Here is a 25850-nt window from a genome sequence, read left to right as displayed (position 1 = left end):
TTCCTGCTTTAACATTCTTCGCATGCTCAGAAAAACATTTCGCTGGATCCCCACCGAAACAAGGAAAACAGTCACCCACGCTCTAGTCACGAGCCGACTGGACTACGGAAACACCCTCTACGCAGGTACCACCGCTAAACTCCAGAAGAAACTACAACGAATCCAAAACGCCTCAGCCAGGCTCATATTAGACATCCCACGCAACGAACACATCTCTGGTCACCTTAAAGACCTCCACTGGCTACCCGTCAATAAGAGGATTACTTTCCGACTGCTTACCCACGCACACAAATCACTCTACGACATCGGACCAGATTGCCTCAACTCTCGACTGTCCTTCTACACCCCCTCCCGCCAACTTCGCTCTTCCAGCCAAGCCTTCGCCAATGTACCTCGCATCAACAAGACCACCATGGGAGGCAGATCCTTCTCATACCTGGCTGCCAAAACATGGAACTCACTCCCCGCTTACCTTCGCCTCACCCAGAATCACCTAGCGTTCAGAAAGCAGCTTAAAACGTGGATATTTGACAAATAATCCTCCTCCCCTTCCTAAGCGCCTTGAAACCCTCTGGGTATGTAGTGCGCTATATACATTTTATGACTTGACTTGACTTGACTTCCTTGCAGGGTATTTATTATAAAAAGTAGGGGCGAATGCTCTGCCCTTTTACACCTGACCTCACCCATAGAGCTCTCACCTGCACTATAAGTCAATGGGGAAAGAGATCAGTGGTTTTACATGTTTGCCGCTGACCTCTTCCATCCCTTAGTTTTTAAAGAAAGGAATATAGAAAGACCGTGCTCACAGGCACTTGCAGGAATAAACAGAAACCATGGCAGCAGTTCTCCCTTAACTTGCTCATTGCACCATCAGGATTCAAGCAAGCCGGGCCGAAGACGGTTGAAATGCCAGAAACCGGTCCCCGGAAGCTTGTTTCCTTCCCAGTGTAAGAATTGGCTTTTGTAGTCTGGTCTGCCCTGTTCCCATGATGCACTGGGCCAGGGACAGACTAATTTGCATACAGCCAGGTTCTGAAACTGGGATGGTGCAATGAGCTAAAAAACGGTGTTGGATTTAGCCCTGATCTCTTGACTGGGTGAGAGTATTCTGCTTAATTCAGAGACTCTGTCCATCACCACCCCTTGTTGTAAATACTCCCTTAACTTGCGGCCTCTCTTGAGTGGACCTGGCTCGTGAAAATGTCACAGAAATGAGCGGACTCTTGGGAGACGGTATGCCACGATTTAGCAAAGGCGAGGGCATATTCACCCGGGGCTAAAGACAGACTGGAAAATGTTAAGTGTATTTATTTACGAATATTTACACGCGTCACACCTGTGGGAACAGTCAAATTGAAGAAATAGTCAGTGGAAACCGCGGGGGTGAGGGGCGGGCTTGCCGGGTGCTGGAGGACGCCAGGCCAACAACGGAGCGGCTGGGGCCGGCCTGTGACAAGATGGTATCCCCTGGGAGCATGGCGCCGTTTGTGTGATAATCTTAATGCACCATTGGCAGCCCGGCCTCCCGACTGACCCCGGATCTGACTCGGCTGAGGGCTGCCCTGGTGTTTTCATTGCCACGGTCTCTGGTGACACTGTTCCCGCCAAGCATTCCTCCTGCTGAAGGGCGAGTCCAGCAGGCATGTCTGAGCGAGGGGTGGCAGCTGTCGTATCGTCGTTGCCTGACCCCTGTCTGGGACAGGACAGGCAAGGCAGGAAGGGGCATGGGCAGAAGGGGAAGTAAAGGGGAACGGGTTTAGTTACGAGCAGACACGAAGTAATAAAGACGTGTTTGAATCTGCTCCTGTGGTTCTTGTGGAAAGGCGACACTGGCGACGAGGGTGGGATCCCTGCTGAAGCCCCACACGCCTTACAGTCCCTGCCGTCCGTGAACGGCCGGAAACAGCGAGCCTGCAGCCTGTGTCGGCGTGGTGTGTAAGAGTGCGAATATAAAAAAAAAAGAAGGAAGGGAAATGCTTCACACGCCGCGCTTGAATGCTGCCCCAGAGCGCGACGATCTGCATCAGCCCAAGGATTGCCCACACTGCCTGATCGTCGCCCGGAGTATACCTGACTCGGCAACCGCCCAGAAACTGCCCGCCTGAAGAAGAAAAAAAAACGGCGCGAAGCAGCAAGGACGCCGGAGAACGTCCCAGAAATGGCCAGCTGAGACCGAGAGCGTGAGGGTGAGTCCCGAGCGCCAGAAAGCCTGCCTGAAACCACTCTTGAATGTGGCAAAGCTTGAATAAGAGACTTTGAGTGTGGCAATTGTGAAATAAAAGGAAACCACGTGTCCTGAACGGCGGCCATCTTAGAATCAGGCGCCAGCCATAGGCACCCATTGGAATTTTGGTGTCGGCCATTTTGGAGTCAGGCAACATTGCATTTAACATTCAAAACTGCTGAAAATTCATTGGAACCAAGCAATACTGACTCATACGTTCACTGGTGGCGGAATAAACCGAACAATAGCCGCTGAGTGACCTGACCAAACCACGATGTCCATCCCCAACCCGACAGGCGCTCCAGGAGGAGGAGCAGCAGCAGCTTCAGCAGCAGCTCCGGCCACGCTACCACCACCACTTGCACCGTCTCCCCACGTACTCATGGGGGTGCCATATCTGCGGCCTCTGGAGTTGACGTCCGGCAATAGTATGGGGCCCAAGTGGAAGAGCTGGGCTGAAGACTTCGAGGACTACATGACCGGGTCTCAAGTACAAGATCTGAAGCAAAAATTAATAGCCCTGCGAAATTTAGTGGGAAAAGACATTGCGCAGATCATCAAAGAACTGCCTAATGTGACTACTGCCTCCTACGACGACGTAAAAGGATCCCTTGACCGGAGGTTTCTACATAAACGCAACTTAGATTATGAGCGCTACACATTCAATCTAGCCACCCAAGAAAAAGATGAACACATGTGTGACTTCATTGTGCGCATCAGGAGATTAGCTCGTCACTGCGAGTTCGACGCTTTCACCACTGAAGACGCGTTGCGACTGCGCATAATTGAAGGTTGCCAATCCGAATCATTGCGACTGTTGAAAAAGCATTACACTCTGGAAGAAATCGAAGAAATGACACGTATCAACGACCAAGCGGAAGATCACGCAAGGAAAATGGAGACCAATAAGACTGAAAAAAAGAACCAAGCATTCAGAATACAAGCACACAAGGAGAAGAAACATCGGACGGACCATCACAAGTCAAGCAAGCCGACACGTTTTGCAACTTCTCAGAGGACGCCATCACGGCAGGAGTCGCAACACACCAAGTCCAGCAAAACTGCGCCAGCGTGCTACAGGTGCGGCCAGGACTACCCCCATTCAGGACAGTGTCCGGCTATCGGTCAGCATTGTCATCGCTGCGACAGGGAGAAGTGTGGCTCACTGGTTAGAGGAGGCAGACCCGGACGCTGAGATCAGACCCGGGACCAGGGTTCAATTCCCGACGCGGCAGGGTCTTGAGCCCAAAATGTCCACGGACTCAGTAATTCTCGCTTCGGTGCCTACTCGAATCACAGGTTCTCACTCTGCAACTCTGGGCAATAGCTTGCTTAATCTCCACTACGGCCCCCCGCGGCGGGATGCCTGGCTTTCACCTTGGGGACACCCAGTAGGGGCTATCTCACAGGGAAAAACCAGGACGGGTTCCCAATGCAAAGCGCTTTGAGACCTGGCGGTGATATTGCGCTATATAAAAACCCATCCATCCATCCATCCACTTCGAAGTGGTCTGTCAAACTCAACGTTCGGGGCGAAGATCGTCCACACCTCGATCCATCACGCAACATCACGCTCGCGCAGTGAAAGGAAGAGGAGAACGCTCCTCTAGTTCATCCCGGCCGAGCGTCCGTTCTACAAGCTCATATCGATCACGGAGATCAACATCCAGTGAGTCATCATCACCCACGCCGGTGTCACAAGACAGAGACGAATAGATCTGTATGGTGTCAGACCCGGACCGGCTAAAGAAATACCCAAAATTAGACATCCGTATCGGAAACCATCCTGACAAGTTTGTCCTAGACTCAGGAGCCTCTCTAAATTACATCTGTGCGCTTGAACACCAAAATATGAAACCACGGCCTAAACTAGAACCTGCAGCTGTCCGGATACTTACCTGGATGTCCAGAAAGCCACTGCCATGCCTAGGCCGTTTCAGCACGACTCTATCATACAAGGATCGACAAATTCCAGCTTATATTCACGCAGTTGAAGGCCCAGACCTGGCTGACTGCCTGCTCAGTCTGCCAATAGCTGAAAGATTGAAGCTCATGGAACTCCTTTACATGACTGAAGATGCCCCAGACATTGTCGCTAAGTTTCCGAACCTCTTCAACGGGCTAGGAAAGCTAAATCAATTCAAGGTAAAACTACACATCAATGTGCGTGTGACTCCAGTGGCGCAACACCACAGGAAAGTGCCTTTCCACCTACAGCAAGCTGTAGATGATGAACTCCAAGATCTACTAAAGGCAGACATCATTGAGCGCACATCGGGGTCAACCCCGTGGGTATCACCTGTAGTGGTAGTACCTAAGAAAGGGCAAAATAACAGAGTGCGTCTGTGTGTGGACATGCGTGCGCCCAACATGGCTATCGAGAGAGAACGTCACCCAGGACCACACATTAGCGATATGATCGCTCGCCTCAATGGAGCCACGGTATTATGGAAACTTGATCTTAATAAGGGACACCACCAGCTGGAATTACACGACAAGTCGCGTTACATCACGACCTTCACAACCCACCAAGGACTTTTCCGTTACAAACGATTGAACTTTGGCATCTCTTCGGCCGCCGACATTTTCCAAGAAGCTATTCGGCGAGTGATCCAAGGGATTCCCAATGCTTTCAATTACAGCGATGATCTACTAGTGTTCGGGAAAGACCAGACCGAACATGACACAGCTTTAGACAGAGTATGCCACGCGCTACTGAACGCCAACTTGACTCTGAATGCAGAAAAATGCGAGTTCCACAGGACGACCTTGAAATTCTATGGTCACATCTTCTCCAAAGACGGTATGAAACCAGACCCAGAAAAAGTGTCTGCCCTTGCAGACACTCCAACACCACGAGACGTCAGTGACCTCCGTTCATTTCTTGGAATGGCAAGCTATTGTGCACGCTACATCCGGGATTTCGCTACCATCAGCCATCCCCTCAGAGAGCTCACCCGACACGACAAGGCCAGCCTTTTGCATGGACGGCTGCCTGTGAACACTCCTTCCACAGAATCAAACACGCTGTCAGCTCTGCCATCAACCTAGCCTACTTCGACGCCAAGAAAAGAACCGAAATTACTGTCGACGCCAGCCCGGTGGGCTTGGGCGCCATTCTGGCACAATATCAGGAGGACTCAGAACAGCGCCACATTATTGCCTATGCCAGTCGCAGTCTCACCAGCACCGAGAAAAGGTACTCCCAACCGGAAAAGGAAAGTCTAGCGGTGGTATGGGCCTGCGAGCACTTCCATCTCTTCGTGTACGGCAAACACTTTACCATCATTACGGACCACCAAGCACTTGTCACCATCTTTGGTAATCCCAAAGCCAAGATGCCTCCGCGCATTGAACGATGGGGACTGCGACTCCAGGACTATGTATACACTATTGTCCACAAGCCGGGGAAGTCAGAAAATCCGGCAGACTACATGTCCCGACACCCTCAGACAACCACCAGTGAAAAGTGCTCGCTGGCAGAAGAGTATATCCACTTTGTCATCGACACTGCCTGTCCGCCTATAGTTCCCCTAGCGGCGATCCGAGTAGCGTCCATCCAAGATTCGGTCCTACAAGACGTCACGGATCGTATACGCAGCAACTCATGGCGACATGTGAAAGACAAACCCCAGAACTCTGGCCAGAGTATCCAAGAACTGATATACAGCTCTTCTTGGATGTGCTTGAACGCTATCAGTGAAGATGGTTTGATCCTGAGAGGGGGGAGGATTGTGATTCCACAAGGACTACGGCAAGGAGTGATCAACCTTGCTCATGAAGGTCACAGAGGGATAAGTGCCACCAAAAAGGCTCTACGGGAGCGTGTCTGGTTCCCGACACTTGATCTAATGGTGGAGGCCACACTCAAGGACTGTGTCTCATGCCAATTGGTGAGCCGTGACGAACCACCAGCCCCTCTACAAATGTCAGAGCTACCAGAAGGAGTATGGGAGCAGGTCGCCATCGATTTCTTCGGCCCTCTAAAATCAGGCCAATACATTGTCGTCATCATGGACGAATAATCCCGGTTTCCGTTTGCACACCTAGTATCATCCACCAAGGCGACCACAGTGATCCCAGTTCTCGATGAAACTTTTGCAGCATGGGGCATTCCGCTGCGAGTCAAGTCTGACAATGGGCCACTGTTCAATGGCCACGAATTTGCAGAATTCGCAAAACACCTTAATTTTAAGCACCAAAAGATCACACCCCTATGGCCTCAAGCTAACGGCATGGTGGAAGGCTTTATGGGGACTTTGAAGAAAGCGGTTCAACAAGCGGAACTGGCTCGCCGAGACGTTCAACAAGCTCTGAATGAAGTGCTGCGGGCATATCGCACCACGCCCCACAACACTACCAACCAATGCCCAGCCACTTTGATGCTAGGAAGGGTCCCTCGCACTCGACTGCCCACACTGGACAGTGCACTCCAACCTCAAACTGTGAACGTCGACCACGACACGCTAGTCAAAATAGACTATGACAAAAAACTACAAATGAAGACCTATGCCGATCGGCGCAGACGCGCGAAACACACCGACATCCAAGAAGGAGACTGGGTGATGGTCCGGCGTGACCGAAGAACAAAAGCGGACAGTCGCTATCTCGCTCACCCTCTGAAAGTTAGTAGTCGGAAAGGAACCATGATCACAGAAGAGGCTGATCACAAACGGATAACTTGCAATATCTCACACTTCAAAAAATGTAACTCCAACAAACACACTGAAAGCCAGCACCGTGAGCTCTCCACTGACTCGGGGAGCCAAAGTGAAAACAGTGACAGAAATCATCCTAGCCCAGTAAGACAGGAAGACTTCATGAGTCACCGAGCCAGGACACCGGAACAGCTCAGCCGCCCCAGACGACAGACCAGACGACCAACGCGCCTCATTGAAGAAATCTGAGAGACAGTAAGACTTTGTACAAAAGGGGGAGGTGTCGTATCGACGTTGCCTGACCCCTGTCTGGGACAGGACAGGAAGGGTCGTGGGCAGAAGAGGAAGTAAAGGGGAACGGGTTTAGTTAAGAGCAGACACGAAGTAATAAAGACGTGTTTGAATCTGCTCCTGGCTCCTGTGGTTCTTGGGGAAAGGCGACAGCAGCTTCAGGGCAGGTGCCCCGAACGCACCCTTTGATGCAAGACTTGAAACAAGTTCTCCGTCTCTTCTCTGGGGCTGGCCGTGTCCCAGGGTAGCGGAGATTAACTGCAGAGCTCCTCCGCTGTTGTCAACGTGTGCTCGTGATACTTAAGAGGTTCCGGGATAAGGTGTCACATGAGGTTGGAGGGGGGAGGGAGCAAGCTGCGGAGTAAATCGGAATTCATTTTTATACAGACTGGGCATGCGCGTTGCAGCCCTGTGCAGAGAGACCGGGTGAGACCAGGACAAGACTTTTTAACCTCTTCGGTGCTGCTGGTTGGTCCTGAGACTAAAACACTTTTGCAGGGCACAAGTTCTAAACAAGGGAGGTCGGCAGGGCTGGCGCGCAGTGCACACGCACGCGCATGGTCGTGCGCTTTCACTTTAAACTGTGTTTAAAGTGAAAGCACTCTGTGTTTAACAAGATGGCGGTGGACTGTCCACTGTCCTTACATGCACGCGCGTGCTGTTAGGTTTGGACGGATGGCGAGAGCAGCCATTTTTGTCCATCCCTACACGGGCATGTAAGGCTTCGGCAGAATCGATTGCAAAAGGTCGTCTCCATGGCGAGACCACGCATGCTCTTCTTTCGCCAGGCAAGACATAAAAATGGGCACAATATCTGATATATCTGTAACACTATAATCCTGAAAGAGTTTTTAAAGCATAAATGATAGAAGACCATAAAAACTTAGATCAAGCTGCTGGAGCAGCGAAGAAAGAGGAGGTTTGAACGTCCGGGGGGGAAGTTCTGGGAGGGGGGGGAGGAGTTCAATGGAAGGACTCGTACTGATTCGTGGACATTGGACATTTTCTATTTCCCTAGGACTCATGGGAAATATAGTTTTAATTGGTTTTAAGCTTCTAATGGCTGCTGGATGTAGCAAAGCGAAGAACGTTGAAGCCTAATCCCCGCCTCCGGTCCTGACTTCGAATTTCTGTAGGTATACCAAAGCAGCATATTGATGTCTAATATTCGTAGCTTGCAGATGAGGAACCAAAAAGCATCTGCTTGGAACACTATAAATTTTGCAAAATAACATAAAGTGGATCGGGGTAGATCACTATGACTTATGGGGAGTAAATCAAACCACCTGCCCGAGAGCGGAAAAGCAATAACAAAAATACATAGTAATAAGTCTAAAATGAGTAAGATACAATCTTGGATAAAGGTCATATACTGTTCTTGCCCTGCAGAAACACATAGTGCTGAATGTACAACTGCTGTTCTCGAAGATTCTTCCTTTAGGTTACTCATCCTAGCCCTACTTGTTAGATATTAGTTCTTTCTAGTAGACTGTATGTAAAACCCGGGTTTTCATAAAACTGGTGAACTCCCATCTCAGAAAAAAAATTCTGATATGTGAACCACAAAATTAGAAGAACATTATCAAGGCCCCAGCATTGAAGATCTTTCTGATATGAGGAGAACCCAGTTACATATACTGATACCTTCCATCTTCACTGCAATCTCACAGCTTCTGATTTGTGAATTGCATCTCCTGTAGGAATGTAACTAGAACATCCCTTAGTGTTGGGTATGCAAGCACTTGAAATCTTTTGTTCGCTCTCCATATTTCTCTTATATTCTAAGTAAGGAATGTGTATCTATTTAAGTGACTCGCCTTGTCTTTGATTCTGCATGACTATTTGTGGTCTGGTCCCCTGGGAACTTCTCCCAATACATTATGCACATTACACCTCATACATGCTTATTTGCAAGTACAGTGTAGTAATCCACCCTGGAAATTTCCCAACTCCTACACCCTAGGAAAGCGTTGTGATGACTCTCTGCCCAAATATCACTAACCCTTACTAAATATAATTTTATTCTCCCTCGCAGCACTGAGTAATGGGAGATCTAGAGAGACGCACGCTCTTTTGTCTGACACTATCACTGACCAGCCTGGCCTTGCTTCCTCTGTACGAATGCAAATAATGTTTACACTGATATATGCCATCTGTTTAAGGGGCCTCTTTTCACAATTTATTTTGGTTCCCTTGCACTCACCTTACATTCACAGATCCCTACTTCCTGCTTTTTCTCCTTTGCAGGACCATTCTCTTATACCATCTGCCCATTTAGTTGTTATTTGGGGCTGTTCCTGCTTTTCATCTGAAGATCTTTTAAAGACCTGGCCTGAGTCATATCAGTGGTTTTGTGCTGATTAGGGCTCCTGGCATCTTTGAATGCTTTGTGTTTTCAGTGTGCAGATTTCTCCTTTTCCACCTGTTTGGTCAGGCGTTTGATTCCACTACTTTTGGAACACTTTTTTCGGCCTCCTTTGAAGGAGTTGCTGTTAAGCCCAATTAGCATGGTCTTTCGCTGCCAAGTGTTTTTCCTGCAATTCCCATAATTCAAGTGCTTCATTAAAGAAAAGAGCCCTGCCATCTATCATTGCATGCAACTTGGTGGAGAACATTAGTATATACAGTATCCCAGCGTTCCTCAATTCTTCCTTTACTTCCATGAATGAAGCCCTTTTGTGCTGATCTGTTGTACTGTAATCTAGGAACCATGATACCATGTCATTTTCAGCCTTTTACTGTCCTGTAGCTCTGAACTTCTGTAGTAGATGTTGACCTTTTGGAGTAGTCTGGGAAACAGAGCAGGATGGCTGCCACTGGCTTTGGCCACGCTTCTGGAGGGGAGTCTTCTCGTTGACACCCATCGTCCCTCTCCAAGGCATGGAATTTGGAGAGCAGAGCCACCATGTGCATGCCCTCAGTCCCTTCTGGCAGGCCTACAGCTAAAATGTTATTGTATCTGCTCAGGCCCTCTGAGTCCTCTGCTCAATATTCAAGGACTGCACCCTTTCTGTCAAGTCTACTACTTACTTCTACATGTTATCCTTGGAAGGACGAACCTCACTTATATAATTTTTATTTTGTATCACTTGGTTTGTCAATTTAAGTTGGTCATCCTGATGGATTCACATATCTTCTACTACTGTGTCAATCTTAGTTTTTAAGCCCCCCTAGACTCTGATATCTCCTTCATGATATTATCCTGTTTATCTGGTGGTCCATTATTTGCTTCTTTGTGACCTGCCAAAGGAAGTTGTCTGCTCTGTTTCTCTCCCCTCTACTGCTGCCTTGTTCAGTGACCCTTCAATGAGGCAGGACACGCCACTTTACTATCACAGTGTCATGCACACCTGCGTCCAAAGCGTCACATCAGCTCCTCCAGGTGTTAGCTCCATCTTTCAGCCAACACGGGCTCCGACGCCTCTTTGGGCCAGGTCAGTTCCCAGCAGTTCCGTCACCTCCACACTGGGCTTCTTAAGCCAGTATAGGGACAAGCTGAAGGGAAGGGGGTTTATAGTCAGGCTCACCCTGTATGTTCCTCGGTGTTTGGTGAGCGCCCCACTGGTCAAGAGCCTCTCTGTGACTTTACTGCAGGCACCATTTTGATTTTGCCTCTCATTCCTGTTCTTCAATCTACTGCAATTAGAAGCATTCTGAGTTGTGCTGAACTTTCTACCCCTCCTGTGGTAAGTTAATACACACTCCCCAGGCAGGTGTTGGGATGTTTGGCCCACAGGTGTTCAATATGGCGAGGCTGCACCCCAGTCAATCATTCTTTCATCAACTGTAGGAAAATAGGATCTACTTCTTATGGTTACCCCCACTTTTTGCTTCCTGTGATACTGTTTTTGACTAGTCTGACTGGGATCCTGCTAATCAAGACCCCAGTCTATATGCTTTCTCCCTAAACTGTTATGTCATGTACCTAGGTACACTCCAGATCGGATACTGGGGTACCCTTGTCAGTCCCTAGTATATGGTACCCATGTACCCAGGGCATAGGTACCCCAGAGGCCTCCATGGGCTGAAGCATGTATAGTGCTACCCATGAAAGGCCATGCAAAATGGAACATACAGGCCTGCCATTGCAGCCAGTGTAAGTGGGTGCATGCACCACTCACTTAAGATTTAGGTTTATTATATTTGAGGGTCACTACACTTAAAACCTATAAGTCCCCCCTATAGCAGGCCTTGACAATCCTGAAGGCAGGGTGCCTGGTTCTAAGTGAGAGGGTGCCACTGCATGAGCAGGACACCCCTGCAGCCTACGGAGTCCATTCTCCGGGGTTGTTAGTGCAGCAGCCATTTACGACATATAGAGTGGCATTATCCGACCACGTGATGACCAACTCTAAAACAGCTGAAAGTAACCCTATTGTGTTTGGTGTCAAACATTGTGGAATCATACACCCACACTGGTAACCAGTGTGGGAGGTATGATTCCACCCCTCAGAAGTGAGCTTCGTTGGGTCCCTGGTGTTCCGGTACCAGCCTTCTAGTCCCGGGCAGCACCAAATGGTTGCTGCCGACCAGAGACACATTTCTGCCCTCCATGCTGCTGAGCTAAGCTCGAGCAGAGGAAGGTGGAACAATAGGTTTCTTGTCACAGGGAGGTGTGACCACCTCCCAGGCAGGATTTAGTGTATTAGGGCTGGGTGGGTGCGTTTGCCAGCCACCGAAAGTCTGCTTGAGGGGCACATTTGGTGTCCCTGTACATAGTCCAGTTCAAACCAGTCCTAGGAGCCGTTGGCTCCTGCTCTGGTGCGAAACTTGACAAAGGGCATGGAACTATCCCCCTCTGGAAGGGTCCCCTGAATCTGTCCAACCCTCTCCCATGGGTTCAAAAGGGCTTACCGGGCTGTAGGACCCTAGATTCGACATGGACAAGATTCTGAACCAGAAACCACTGAATTTCGACCATCTGGACACTCTGGACTTCGTTTGGGCCCAACTTCGTCTCCTTCTCAGTCTGAAGCATCGTCTGTGTCCGTACACCATACAAGCTCCATGCAGGACCTGTGGAGCATCAAGGACAACCGAAGATATCTCCCTTGAAGTGAAGGAGTCACTCCCCTGCAACCACAGGAACCACATCTCGACTGACCCATCTGCTGTTCCTTAGCTCCTCCGGACTCCAAAGGCTCCAGCTACACAGGAGCTGGGTTTGTATGTCCCTCGAGGTCCAAGCTGCCCTCTTACCAAGTCTGAGGCCAGAATCCCTTGTGGGGGCTGAAATACCCGTACCCCTGTGCACCATGTTCATGTGCAAGTGCATATGCTTTTTGACGTTTCCCAAACAAGTGCACTGGGCTCCAAGTAGCCGCAATCTCTGGCACCATTCCCTATAAAGAACTCCAGCCTCCTTGCACCGAGTATTCTGTGGGCTGCTGCTTTGTGATATTGCTCTAGGTCCCCTCGCGACTCCTGTGCCTCTGGCCTGTGGGTCCACTTGAGGGTCAACACTCCTTTTCATGGGCTCCAATGGTTGCTCCAGGCTTGCCCTGACTCCCCTGTGTTTGGTGAGTCTCCTGGACCTTGCTTGTCTGAACTATAACCTTCCTTGACCTTCTGCGTGGGTTGCCATTGCCAAGCCTTGTTGGTGCTCCCATCGGACACCAACCACTCAGCACTCGACATCCTTTGTGGGACAGCTCACATCTGGCTCCTGGTCATCCTTGACGTCTCCTGGTTCCTGTGTCTGCAGAGACAAGAACCCCCTCAATGCACCTGAAGCACCCGACATCGGTGGGCATTCGTCTACCGAGCCCCGGGTCTCTCCTGAATGATCTAGACTCTGTCCTCTCTGCTTTCAGGTACTCTTCAACAAGAATCCACCTTTGGATTCCAATGGAAATTTTTCTACTTCCAGCAGTGGCTCTTCTTCGAAGTCCTCCATTGGGTTTGACATCGGTTTCCGACGCTACATCAGACCTATGCACCCAGCTTCCCTGGGATAGATAACTCTAGTACTAAGACTAAGCCTGAAGGCTGCTCTCCACAGCTTACCACTTGGATAGCGTTCTAAGTTTATCGTTGACCTCTTAAATCACCATAAGAGTTATAGGACTGGTGCAAGGTGCCCACTTTAATTAGTGGATAGCATATACCAACTTCTCACACTAACCAATGCCACCTTAGATGGGAACCAGCCAAATGCAAATCAGTCTTGGCTCTGCTCCAAAGAGAACACTCGAGCCCAAGCTGCCAGTCCAGATCTCCTCTAAATGGGAGCACAAGCAGCCCGAGGTTCAACAGCCTCATCCACACTGCCCCACCCCCCCAAGCACCCCACTGTTCGTCCAGCCAGACAACCTACTCCACCAATTCCTACCCTACCACTCCTTACCCTCTTGCCTCGTCAAAGTTAAGTTGGTTTGTAGCAATACAGCAGTGCACCAGTCCATTTTTTGTATTTAGGTGCATATCCCCTGCCCCAATTGGGGTTCCAGTAACAGCAATGCATATAACATTGGTAGAATAGGTAAGTAATTTGACAGATTTGTGCTGCATAATTTGTCTTTAGTCACATAATCTGTGGCATAATTTATCTTTCATTGCCACATTATTACCCCCTTATTGAGCAATGGTTTTGTCAGCTGTACTGCATAATTTGGTTTCCCGTTTTATGGGACCCTGCCTTGTATCTTTTCCGAAGATTGTTAAAAACTGCAGATCATGTACTTCATACTTTTACACACTTGTTCATGGTCTTGGTAAAGTGCCTTACATTATACAACATGTTATATTGCTGTTTAATCTTTTTTGTTAAGAATCAAACACTCCTGCATTGTTTCACAGATCGCTCTCCAGACATCGATAACTATTCCGAAGAAGAGGAGGAAAGCTATTCTTCTGAACAGGAAGGAAGTGACGACCCGCTTCATGGACAGGTACTGCAGCAGTAGTAAAGACCTGCTGCAACACTTGCTGCCTTTCCTGCTGGTAGATTTGATTTACCCTCATAATCTCTCTTCTATCCATTCAGTGGGAGTAGAGTTTTCCCTGACGCAGTTCATTATGAATAAGTTTTCCACAATAGTATCAGTGGCGTAACGAAACTTGAGGGGCCCCCCTGCAGAGCACATGGAGGGCCCCCTTGCGGCCAGGCCCACCTCCAACCACTTTGCCCTACCACCCAGAAATCTAGTATATTTAGATTTGAAACCTCCAACATTTAAATGAAATGCCTCTATATTGTCTTTCTCTACATTCTAATGAGAAAGTGGGAAACACTTAACATACAAGCTTTGCCATTTGTAACGATACTGTCAAAAGCAGATTATTTAACTGAGGCAGCAAACAGAACAATGCCAAGGAGAGATCCTATTGTCTCAGGAACACCATGGCTGGAGATTAAAGAACAACTATCAAAGGGTCTGAAATAAAATTGACATTAATGGACAATAACTTGAAAATTTGAAAGACAATCCCAAACCGCAAATCCATAAAAACTTGACTGACAACATACATGAGAAGTACACAAGATATAAAATATTAACTTTGATACTGTATCGCAGTTTTGCAATGATTTTATGTAATTATGCATTAAATTCATTCATTCAGACAGGCATTTTTTAATGTGGGCCCCTGGTAGACCCTAGTGTTCATTTTTGGGGAACATGATTTATTTTGGACTAATATATTTTGAACAAAAACAGGGAAAGGAACGCAGAAAATTGAGAAAACGGAGGAAAACTGACAAAAGGAGAAAGCAAAACCTCCCTACAACCGAGAGGAAGGAGGAAAATCTACAAGAGTGGCACCAAGAGAGAAGTAGTGTAGGGTGATGAAAGAAAGAGACAAGATGTGGAATCAAGATGAGACTGCCTTGGTATTTGGCAACCTGAGCATTCAGAAGCGTCGGGCTCCTAAGAAAAACTTTGGACCCTTGCACTTATCTTTTCACAAATTAAGTACTGCACGCAGTGGCAGATGCACACATAGAATGACACACAAACACATGGAAACACAGTGACACGCTCATAAAAATAAAATGTTCTGTAAGCATCTGTTGATTCAGACAGGGCTGGCTACACTAAAGAGCTCCCAATGTCTTCAGGGACAGCTGTCACTTAGTTTTCTCTACTGCTCGTCAAACACAGATATGTAAACAGCGGCGTACACAGAATCAGTGACTTAAAGACTCAGGTTTACTAAAGAGCTGCTAATGTCTGTAGGGATAATGGTCACTGTGTGTGCTCCACAGCCCATCCACACAGATACATGCATACAGTGACATGCAGACACATATGTGGCATATAGTCCCTGGTGGGGTAAAGCAAAATGTTCGGGCCCTCCAGCTGAATGTGATGAGGGGCTCCTGACCGTGTCATGTCTCAAAGATATTCATTGGCTTCGGACTGAATGGGGCCCCTGAATAGCTGGGGGCCTCAGAAGGGTGACACCTGCACCCACAGCGTAACAGGCGCTTCAGAGGCCTTCATTACAACCCTGAGAGACACTTGGACACACTTTCTCCGAAAGCTACCAAGGACTGCAGGAGCAGCTGCGGCCATATGGTGCTCAACTGCTCATTTCCTACTCTTAGGCCTACGCACACAGTGGTAAGTAGACAATCTAGTGTTACACAGGCTCAAAGAGACACACGCATAGTGGCACACAAACATAGAGGTTCACAGAGAACAAAATGGCACAGAAACACGTAGACAGATATGGGCAGAAGAACTGTCAGTGTCTTCAGGGTCAGCTGCCATTGGACATGTATGCATGTGAGTGTTCTACGATGCTAACCTCACAGAGAAAGGTACCGGTAAACAGAGTCACACACAGACACACACAATGACACACAGACTTACTGTGGTACAGGCACGCACACATGGAGGCACAGGGTGGCACACACAAAGACACACAGACAGCAATAGGCTCAGAAACTAGCATACTGTAACACCTAGACTAACAGTGCCACACACATTCGCATTGTTGTAACAAACAGTAACGCAGTGTGCAATATTCACACACAACCACACACACAATCATACACTGTAGTACTCACACATGTGGCTATACCTACACCGGTGCAAAATAAACAATTGATGGATGGAATGCTGGACAATGCAAACATTTGCCCCCAGTTACAATCCATCATTCTTTTGCTCACCACACCACCCTAGTTTGGACCCAGCCATATGCAAATCAGTCTTAACCCTGTTCCTTGTGGGAACAGTCCAGCCCGAACTGCCAAGCCAGATCCTCCCTGTACTGGAAACAATCATCCTGGGACTGGTTTCAGGGCATCCCGCTTCATCAGGCAGGCTAGCTTGAATCCAGTGGTGTAGTGAGCTCCAGAACCACGGATGGACATACCCTTCCCACTTAGGGCGACATAAGCAAAATAAATAATTCATCTTTCTTTTGCTCACCACACCACCCCAGTTTGGACCCAGCCATATGCAAATCAGTCCAGCAATTGTTTCTTTTGCATATGTCACTCTAAATGGGAAGGGTATGCCTAGACGTCGGTCCTGTGCTCACTACACCACTGGATTCAAGCTAGATTGGCTGATGAAGGGTGATGCCCTAAAACCGGTCCCAGGAAGCTTGTTTCCGGTCCAGGGAGAACCTGGCTTAGCAGTTTGGGCTGGACTGTTCCCACAAGGAACAGGGTCAAGACTGATTTGCATAAAAATTGGTAATGGCATGGGTAGCAAAAAAAAACCAAAACAGTGGATTTAGGCCCAGATCTCTGTACAGGGTTGAATGTTTGACATTGTTCCGCATTCTGTCCTTCAACTGTTCTTTTTGCATGTGTCAATCTGAGTGGGAGGGGTATGCCCAGATGAGGGCCCCTTGCTCTCCAAGTCACTGGAGCCAAACTAGCCTGGCCGATGTGGGGTGAAACCCCAAAACCGTTTACGGTGCAGGGATGACCTGACAGTTGGGCTAGACTGTTCTTATGAGGAGCAGGGTCAAGACTGATTTGCATATGGCTGGGTTTAAACTGGAATGACATGGGGAGCCAAAAACTAAGGATTTAGGCCCAGAGATTTAGGCCCAGATCTCAGGTGATTGTAAGCATTCTGTCCATCAGGTGTTCTTTTTGCAACTGTTCTACGAGTGCAGGCACACCCACAGCTGTTCTTTTCTCCAGGGGGGTGTAAGGCATATATAGTGTTTTAGTAAAGGTAAACTCCTTCTAGTTGATAGATAAGTGGCCCCATTAAGATGACTTACAACAGACTTAGCGGCTCACTGAGCTACCTTACTTGAATTGTGTTGCATTGTTATTGCTGTGATCCCTCGAATTGGACCTAACACACATATTGCACATGAGAAACAGGTGCATTCGGGCAAATTACCTGGTATCTGAGGCTGTAATTCGCAAGTTACACAGTGGGCACATCAACCTAAAGTGCTATCGTATTCGGATCCTACCTGTGGCCCACGACTTATACATACATCTGTGTAGCAAGCTCAATAAGCCCTGAAACTTTTTTATTTTTTTTAACTGAGCTTTCAATGTTATTTTAAGCTTAGACAAAATTCACTTCAAAAGGTGCATGAATTCTCTGAAACATATAATTTGGGACTGCAACCTTTCACCTGCCATATACATCAGTCCACTGGGCCACTTTAGAAGGGTGGGAAATGTGCTCCGAACAGCTCTACAGCAAGCAGGTACACCAATAACCAATTCCACAATTTTTCCAGGATTGAAACGTGTGACCTGCGGATGTCACAGACAGGGTCGGACTGGCTACCGGGCAGTTTGGAATGCTGCTGAGCTGGGGGGTGATTTTGTTCATGATCTGCGTGTGCTAAACGAAATTCGTTTTGCATTAATTATTTCGAAGCACACGCAGGTCTCCATGAACGAAATCACCCCCCACTGCAGTGAAATCAGCCCCCAGCTCAGCAGCTTTCTAAACTGCCAGGTAGCCAGTCCGGCCCTGGTCACAGAAATACCCACACATAAACCCACTTGTATATTTCATTACATTAATTCACTAAACCAACTGGTTTTTGGCCCCGCCATGTAAGCTTCAAATTTCGCTCATCCCATGCCCGCCCAGGCAGAGTTTCTAGTTGGCTCTCCAAAAAATTCACCCACACCTTTGCCACATGTACCTACTAACAACAACTGCTGCGTCATGCAGGCCTTTTGGGTTGGGTATCGTGGTGCAATCCCCCTTCCTCCTGTCCGCTACATGCGAATATTGAAGAGGGGGTATCTCAGCAGACCCTAAACCCCATCAATACTGAATACTCCTGTCCAAACTACGAATGCACAGCCTCGTAGGCACCAGGCTTCTCATCACCATAGCCACGCCAGCATCTGGCCCTTTCCTTTAGATAGCACCTTGTGGGAACCTAAAGGCCTCTCCGAGCATCAAGGACAAAAATAAATAAAACATTTGAATCCTAGGATGCAAACCCATCGGAAAAAGATGGTGTACGTTAATATGTTGATTTAAATAGTGCTGACACATTGAGAAGGGACATATGTAAACTACAGTTTACATATTAGGCACTATGTAAAAAACACAACAAAAATAGAGCGCTTTCAGTTTCCAGTAGGCAGGGGTTGCCGTTATGGTTTGTGAAAAGTGCGAAGAATGGGACAAGCCTGACAGCCATCGCCATAACGATTAGACCACGAGGGCAACTACAACAGACCTGTTTTAGAAGTCACAAACATCGCGCCTCCAGCCAGTAAATATGTGGTCCTCTTATTGGCTTAAGCTGGTGGAAGAATGACGTAATTTTATAAATGTGAATATAGTGCCAAAAGAAACCCATTTCTGCAAGCCCGCTTAAAAAAAACTTTGAAGATCAACCTCTTTTTTAGAGATAATAAATGTATGTTGGACTTATGGTTGGGGTAAGGCAACATAAGCCTTTTGCATACATAAGCCTTTGAGTGTCTGCCATATATTTCAGTACTATACCTCTACTTGTACTTTGTACGCGTTTGTAACCTGCACACGTCACTTTTTCCTCCTGAAATGCATCGTTTGCTACCTCTTGTATTTTGTTTGCTCACAATTGTCATTTTTGCCTCATGTAACTTAACGTTTGTTTTTGTAATTTGTTCACCTGTAATGTTCTCCTCATGTTTAAGTTCTGTTCCTATTGTGAAGCACTCTGACACCTTCGGGTAAAGTCTGCGCTATACAAAAACACATAAAATAAAATAAATAACATTTTAGGGGGCCCCCTGAAAGAGCCAGTACTCTTCTGCAGACAGTCTAGCCCTGCTGACCTTGAATAATTCTTAAACCGATTGTTTTAAATACAGTTTTTCTTCAGGTCATTGTTTATGTGGGTGATGTGTGAAAGTCTATTACACAAATTTGGCAGAGAAAGGTTTGTTATTGTTTCATGCAACAGACATAAAAAAACTTTTCATATCAAAAGGGAACCTCACATAATTACAGATGGGAGGATGCAACAGAATATATGTAATAATATGAGTGAACTTCTACTGTGTTATAATATTGAAAACTCAAGTGAATATTCCTAAATATTAGCCTGAGCACTGTCAGTGACCTGGCCAAAGACAGCATTAAGAGCTGAAATGTTATGATAAAAACAAAGCTGTTCCATACAGGGGCCCCCGAAATACGTTTGGCCCAGGACCCCCGAAATTCTTAAGATGTCCCTGGATATACAAAGATGTAAGAGAACGTGTCTTTTTGTGGTGCAGTAAAATACAAACAAACTCGGTGTCTTCTGTCCGGGCAGCTATGGCGCCTGGTAACTAACACAGGCTGGCCCCCCTGCCCCCCCCCCCCCCGCGTTGTGTGGGGGTGTGTGCTCCAGGGCCCCACCCTCGCTAAGCAGCAAGCAAGCCTCTTTATGAATGAAATGGTGCGCACGCCTGGCCTCTTAATTAATTAAATGGTGCAAGAGGCCGGGCGTGCGCACCATTTCATTCATAAAGAGGCTTGCTTGCTGCTGAGCAATGGGGCCCCCTGGAGCACGGGACCCCCCGCAACGCGGGGGCTGCGTGGGCCTGTGTTACGCCCCTGAATAGTATATAGTTGTCCACAACAGTACTGTCTTCATATGATGCACCGAAGATGATAGTTTGAAACGTTTGTATGTTTCACTATATTCAGAGGCGATACGACAGTGAGATTATTTTTCCTGGTGATGCCTAGTTTGTAAGTGCCTTTGGAGTGGGTGGTTTTTGACTGCCCTGTTGATTTCCCTTCCTTCCAGCTACTTATGTCATGTTACATGGACAGTGTGTCGTACTCATAACTCATGTTTTTTAAGATGACTAGTAGAAGATGTTTTGTAGGTGCTTGGGTGGGGTAGGGTTTCCCCACTGATTCATTCTGATTTGTGTACCAACTTCAAGAGTAGTTGGTACACAAATCAAAGTACTCTGTATGTAGCAAATACTTTAAAGAAGTAGTAATCTGAGTTGGTGGGACTCTACAAAGCTGCACAAGCAGAACAGAACTCCTGTCAGCCCATCCCCATGTTCCTATATTCCCTTTATGTCAAGGCGTGCTCACTTCTCTAGCTGTGGGTGGTTTAATTGAAAAACGATTTCATGGAACACCATTATCGATTAACTATTTCACCTAAACTGTTCAATGGAAAGTTGCAGGATGAATGGCATTTACCATTTCACAGAAGCCAATTCATAGAATGTCTTTCTTTTTTCAAAATGAGCTTTTGCATTCTTATTTTTAACCTTTTCGCCGCAGCGGACATTCCGCCAGGGTGCGGCCGAATCACACGTGTGCGCAGATTGGACGTCTGGGGGCCGTCCGACGCACATGCCCACCGTAACGTCGGACGGCTGGGGGCATCTGACGCATCGAAAAGTTCAAGGGATAAATGCAATGGTTGCAAGTCTTATTTTGAGAAGCATTTTTGTCAGAGATATTAATTTCAGCGCTTTACTTCAGGGTACATTATTTCTAATTGATATCTTTTACATTCTCAAACAAGTACTTTGGTTATATTAATTACCTGGACCCTCACCACCCCTAGGCATCATTCATCCTTGGCCCCATCACAGCCCCTAAACATTATCCATCCCTGCCCCTAAAATCCCCTCCCCATGCCTAAACTCCACCCGTCCCAGAACCTTAAAAAACCCTCACCACACCTAAACTCCACCCATTCCTAATTCCTTGATTATTTGTGAATGCTATATCCACCTAACCAGTAATAGTCTCTAAGATCATAATCACACAAAATATGAATGTCCATTTAATTATGGTCATAGTAAGAATAATGGTTAGAGTCCACTAATCACTAACCATTGAACTGAGATTTGCATTTAGTGATTATATTGGAAGGCGGTTGTTCTCTCAAAAAATGACCCTTAGTGAACATGTACTGTGCTTGAGATATATATATATATATGACGCTCAAGGCTCCCCCACAATAAGTAGGAACCACGCACTCTCGGGTCGTCTTCTCCAAAAATGTTTTTATTCCGTTGTCAGTAACATCCGCCTTCCTCAAGACTGACAGGAAGTGAGCGCGGATATATATATATATATATATATATATATATATATATATATATATATATATATATATATATATATATATATATATATATTCACTGAAAAAACCATAGGTTTCACACCAGTTATAGTTAGGTGGAAATTTTACTCGCATAAAAACCATTGAAATTCCCACGTTATAGTTAGTTGGACTCACTATAACTTGCGCGTGCAATGCACTGCTGATGACGTCACATATTACATCACTCATGACATGGTCAGTGACATCACTCATGACATCACTGATGACATCTCAAATGACATCACTGATGACAACATCCTTGTGACAAAGTGGCAGACCTCCTATCAGCATAAAATAACCTTTGAGACACACATTCAAAAATAGAAACTAACATTTTCTTAAAAAAGGAGAAACCAATACCAATTACAACAACTTATTAGGTAATTCCAACATCTACATACACATCCACTCATTCACCAACAGTTCTATATAGTCACTCATGCATGTACTTACTCATCATATGTACTCATACACCTATACATCCTGTTACACACTAATACTCATCCATATAGTTACTCACACACAAATTCACACATGCAAATAAACTATCAAAAAAACATTTACTTGATTATACTGCTATATACACACCACTACACATACTTCTACAGAAACGGAAACATATTTACTCTCTTAAACAATCAATTATAAAAACACATACTCACTAACCCACCCATACACACAATCATCCACCCATACAGTCTTGCACACATGCTGTCTTCAAAATACATACAAATAGTGAGTCACTCATTCATGCATCTGTGCTCTAAGTAATATCCCCCACCGAACCATACAGACACTGATACTGATACTCAAAAAAACAACTAATAACCCATATACACACTCATGTAGCTACTCACCAACCCATGCAGCCACTTATACACAAAGTGAGACACAGATACAGATATTTAAATATTTAAACATTACTCGCTAATATATGTATTCACTAAGATACATTTAATAAGTCAGTTAACCAATCACTTTTACACAAAAAAAACATCCATTTAGACATTTATTTACCCATTTATTCTTCCATCAACCTTTAGATATACATATATAAAAAATATTTATTTTTCAGAAAGATACACATTCACTGGATGCAATTTTGACCCCATTTCCGGATGACGACAAGAACAGTGCATTCTGGAACTTGGAGGCGCCATTGGTGTAAGGCGCGCCAGAACTAAGTCAGGTGTTGGAACATACTCACCTGGGGGGCAGCAGCTCATTAGTTAAGAGAGAGGGCGGAATATTTAAATCGAGCTGTGACGCCCTGCTCTCACACAGACACGCAAGCGGCGCTGACGAGGCGGGATGCCGAAATGCATACGCCGCAAAAACGTTGTGCCTGTTCACCTCTGCAAGAGCGGCTAAAAAAAGTCTCCCTTTCTAATCCTCAAGTGGGTCTCGCTTCTTTCGTGTGGAGAAGGTGTTGGACATGTTAATGCGCGAGTGGCCAGTATCGCGCTGGAGACCCCCACACCACAATGCAGATCCGGTTAACATTGGTCACCGCCTTGAGTGGATTTCTCGCTTTCCAGGTTACTGGGATTACTGTGGTCCACCTCCAAATGCCGGGAGTGACAGAGGCGATACAGCGGATTTATCTGCTAGATGGGTTAAGCAATCCCTTGCTGGTGCCCCCGCGGACATATCTCCTGGCAATGTTGGAGGAGGTGTGATTGGGGATATGGGAGACGTGGCCGCTGGCTGGAGGAAGAACTCGGAGCATGCAATTTTGACCCCATTACCGGATGATGACAAGAACAGTGCATTCTGGAACTTGGAGGCGCCATTGGTGTAAGGCGCGCCAGAACTAAGTCAGGTGTTGGAACATACTCACCTGGGGGGCAGCAGCTCATTAGTTAAGAGAGAGGGCGGGATATTTAAATCGAGCTGTGACGCCCTGCTCTCACACAGACACGCAAGCGGCGCTGACGAGGCGGGATGCCGAAATGCATACGCCGCAAGAACGTTGTGCCTGTTCACCTCTGCAAGAGCGGCTAAATAAAGTCTCCCTTTCTAATCCTCAAGTGGGTCTCGCTTCTTTCGTGTGGAGAAGGTGTTGGACAAATATATATATATAGTCTCGCCGTGCAATCACGCACGCTTGCACTCCTCTCCGAAAACGACACCACCAAAATTATTTGCTCAAGGAAGATTTATTCTCGCATTTAAGCCAACAAATACTCAACACGTATTTGTTGGCTTAAATATAAATATTTATATATATATATTCATTCTCCAAAGGACACTCTATAGCCGAAATATGACTCCCGTACCCCTCATGAAAATACTTCCGCTCCAACCATGTGCGGTTTAAAGTGATTTATTATGTGGTTATCCCAAAGTTCAGTAGCTTACAGATCAAACCCAACACGTTTCAGCCCTGAAGCGCCTTTGTCACAAGATTGAGGCACTGAAACACGTTGGGTTTGGTCTGTATGCTACTGAACTTTGGGATAACCATGTATTAAATTGCTTTAAACCGCACATGGTTAGAGTGCACGTATTTTCGATGGGAGAAGTCATATTTTACTTGTGGAGGGTCTTTTGGAGGAATATACTGGGCTCCCTTAGGGTCTATTTAGCCAGACAAGTTTTGGATGCGCAGGAGGGAAGCCCGAGAGAGACCGGCCTGCAGGAGACTTAGTAGGAGCCAGGCTCCATGTGTTACATTTTGGTCAATTTAGCAATGTTGGATGGCAGATTTAGGGTTAACCCATGTCAGCACCCCACGTAAGTGCGCAGTGAAGCCGGCGGCATTGATCTGTCCTTTCAGTCCCCTCTCTCGCAACCTGGGGCTGTGTGTGGGGAGGTATGTCTCTTGGAGCAGTGCTAGGTCTACACGGTGTCTGGTAAGGTAGTTCAGTACGCTGCGCAGTTTGCGGTGATCATTCAGCCCTCTTACGTTCCAGGTCAACACTCTGACGCCTCTAGCGCCTTCCCTGGCATTCACATCGCTGTTGCAGTTCTGTGTGGTCATCCTAGTGGCAGCAAGTTGGCAAACTTAACGTGGGTGTATGCACCTGCTAAAGTCTGTACTTGTTGGTCGTGACTATCTTACAGTAACTGAGTCGTGAATGAACCAGCACTTTACTTCAAAAGAGTGCATCAAAAGAACAGTAATAGGAGACCCCCCCATACCTCCCTCCCCGCCCACAGCGGACCGCCCCCAACTAGGTTGCGATAAGACATCCCAAGTCCCAATCCTCCCACCACCCCTACTTCCCCAATCAACAAACCCATGCTTGGTGTTACCACGTGCGGGCAGAGGTTGCTACAGTCCGTTGCTAAGGGACAAAACTTCAGCGTTCATAGCTCCTGCCCGTTCCCCGCCTGCCGACTGCTGGCTGTTCCGCTTGTGCTGAAACCGATTCAGGTAAACATTGCCTCCGGTGTTGGCTAGTCCTGTTCGTCTAGGCCGCCGCCCGCGGCCTCATCCAGAAGGTCTCGGCCTGGGGTTCTCTTCCGTTCGGTGGACCAGGTTTTCAGCGCTTTCTGCAATCCCTTTGGCTCTGTGAAGATGTGCGACTGGCCGTCTCTGTTGACTTTGAGTTTGGCTGGGTATAACATGGCGTAATCCAGCCCCATGTCGCGCAGCTGCCGCTTCATGGGGGCGAAGTGTTTCCTGGCCTCTTGTACCTTTGCCGTGAAGTCAGGGTATAACGAGATGGTGGAGCCTTCATATGTTAGTGTCTGCTTTTCTCTGGCAGCGCGGAGGGCGGCATCCCTATCTCTGTAGTTCAGCAATTTAGCAATTATGGGTCTCGGGGGAGCACCGGGCTTAGGGCGTGGGGCGAGTGTGCGATGTGCTCGCTCAACTATGAAAGTGTTCGAGAAGGTCTCAGCGCCCAGTAAGGCGGACAGCAAGGTCTCTATGAAGGGCTCCATCTTGCCAGTCAAGGTCGTTTCCGGAAAGCCTAGGATGCGTATGTTGCATCTTCGGGAATGGGCCTCCAAATTTTCTGTCTTATCCTGAAGAATCTGCAGGACTTTTCCCAACTGTCTGTGGTCGGTGTCTATGGTGGTTTGTGCTTCTTCCACCTCCGTCAACCGCTGTTCGGACATGTCCAGCCTCTCCGCGTGCTTATCCAGCCTTTCGCCCATTCTGTCAAGCCTATACGTAAGAGCGTCCATTTTAGCCCCCAGTGAAGATATGC

General features: G+C 47.2%; 1 protein-coding gene across 2 annotated transcripts in view; it reads left to right on the top strand.

The window, feature by feature from the left end:
• PACS1 (phosphofurin acidic cluster sorting protein 1) overlaps window positions 1-25850 on the top strand; it is a 1445983-nt gene that overhangs the window by 624313 nt on the left and 795820 nt on the right. For both annotated transcript variants that reach the window (XM_078660756.1, XM_078660757.1), the window contains exon 6: window positions 13975-14066. In XM_078660756.1, the coding sequence (XP_078516882.1) occupies window positions 13975-14066 (92 nt within the window). The remainder of the gene's footprint in view (window positions 1-13974; window positions 14067-25850) is intronic.

The sequence above is a fragment of the Lissotriton helveticus genome, chromosome 9 (genome assembly GCF_964261635.1).
Source record: "Lissotriton helveticus chromosome 9, aLisHel1.1, whole genome shotgun sequence".
NCBI classification, from domain to species: Eukaryota; Metazoa; Chordata; class Amphibia; order Caudata; family Salamandridae; genus Lissotriton; species Lissotriton helveticus.
The sequence above is the reverse complement of the archived record's forward strand: the minus strand, read 5'-3'. Positions and strand labels throughout refer to the sequence as shown.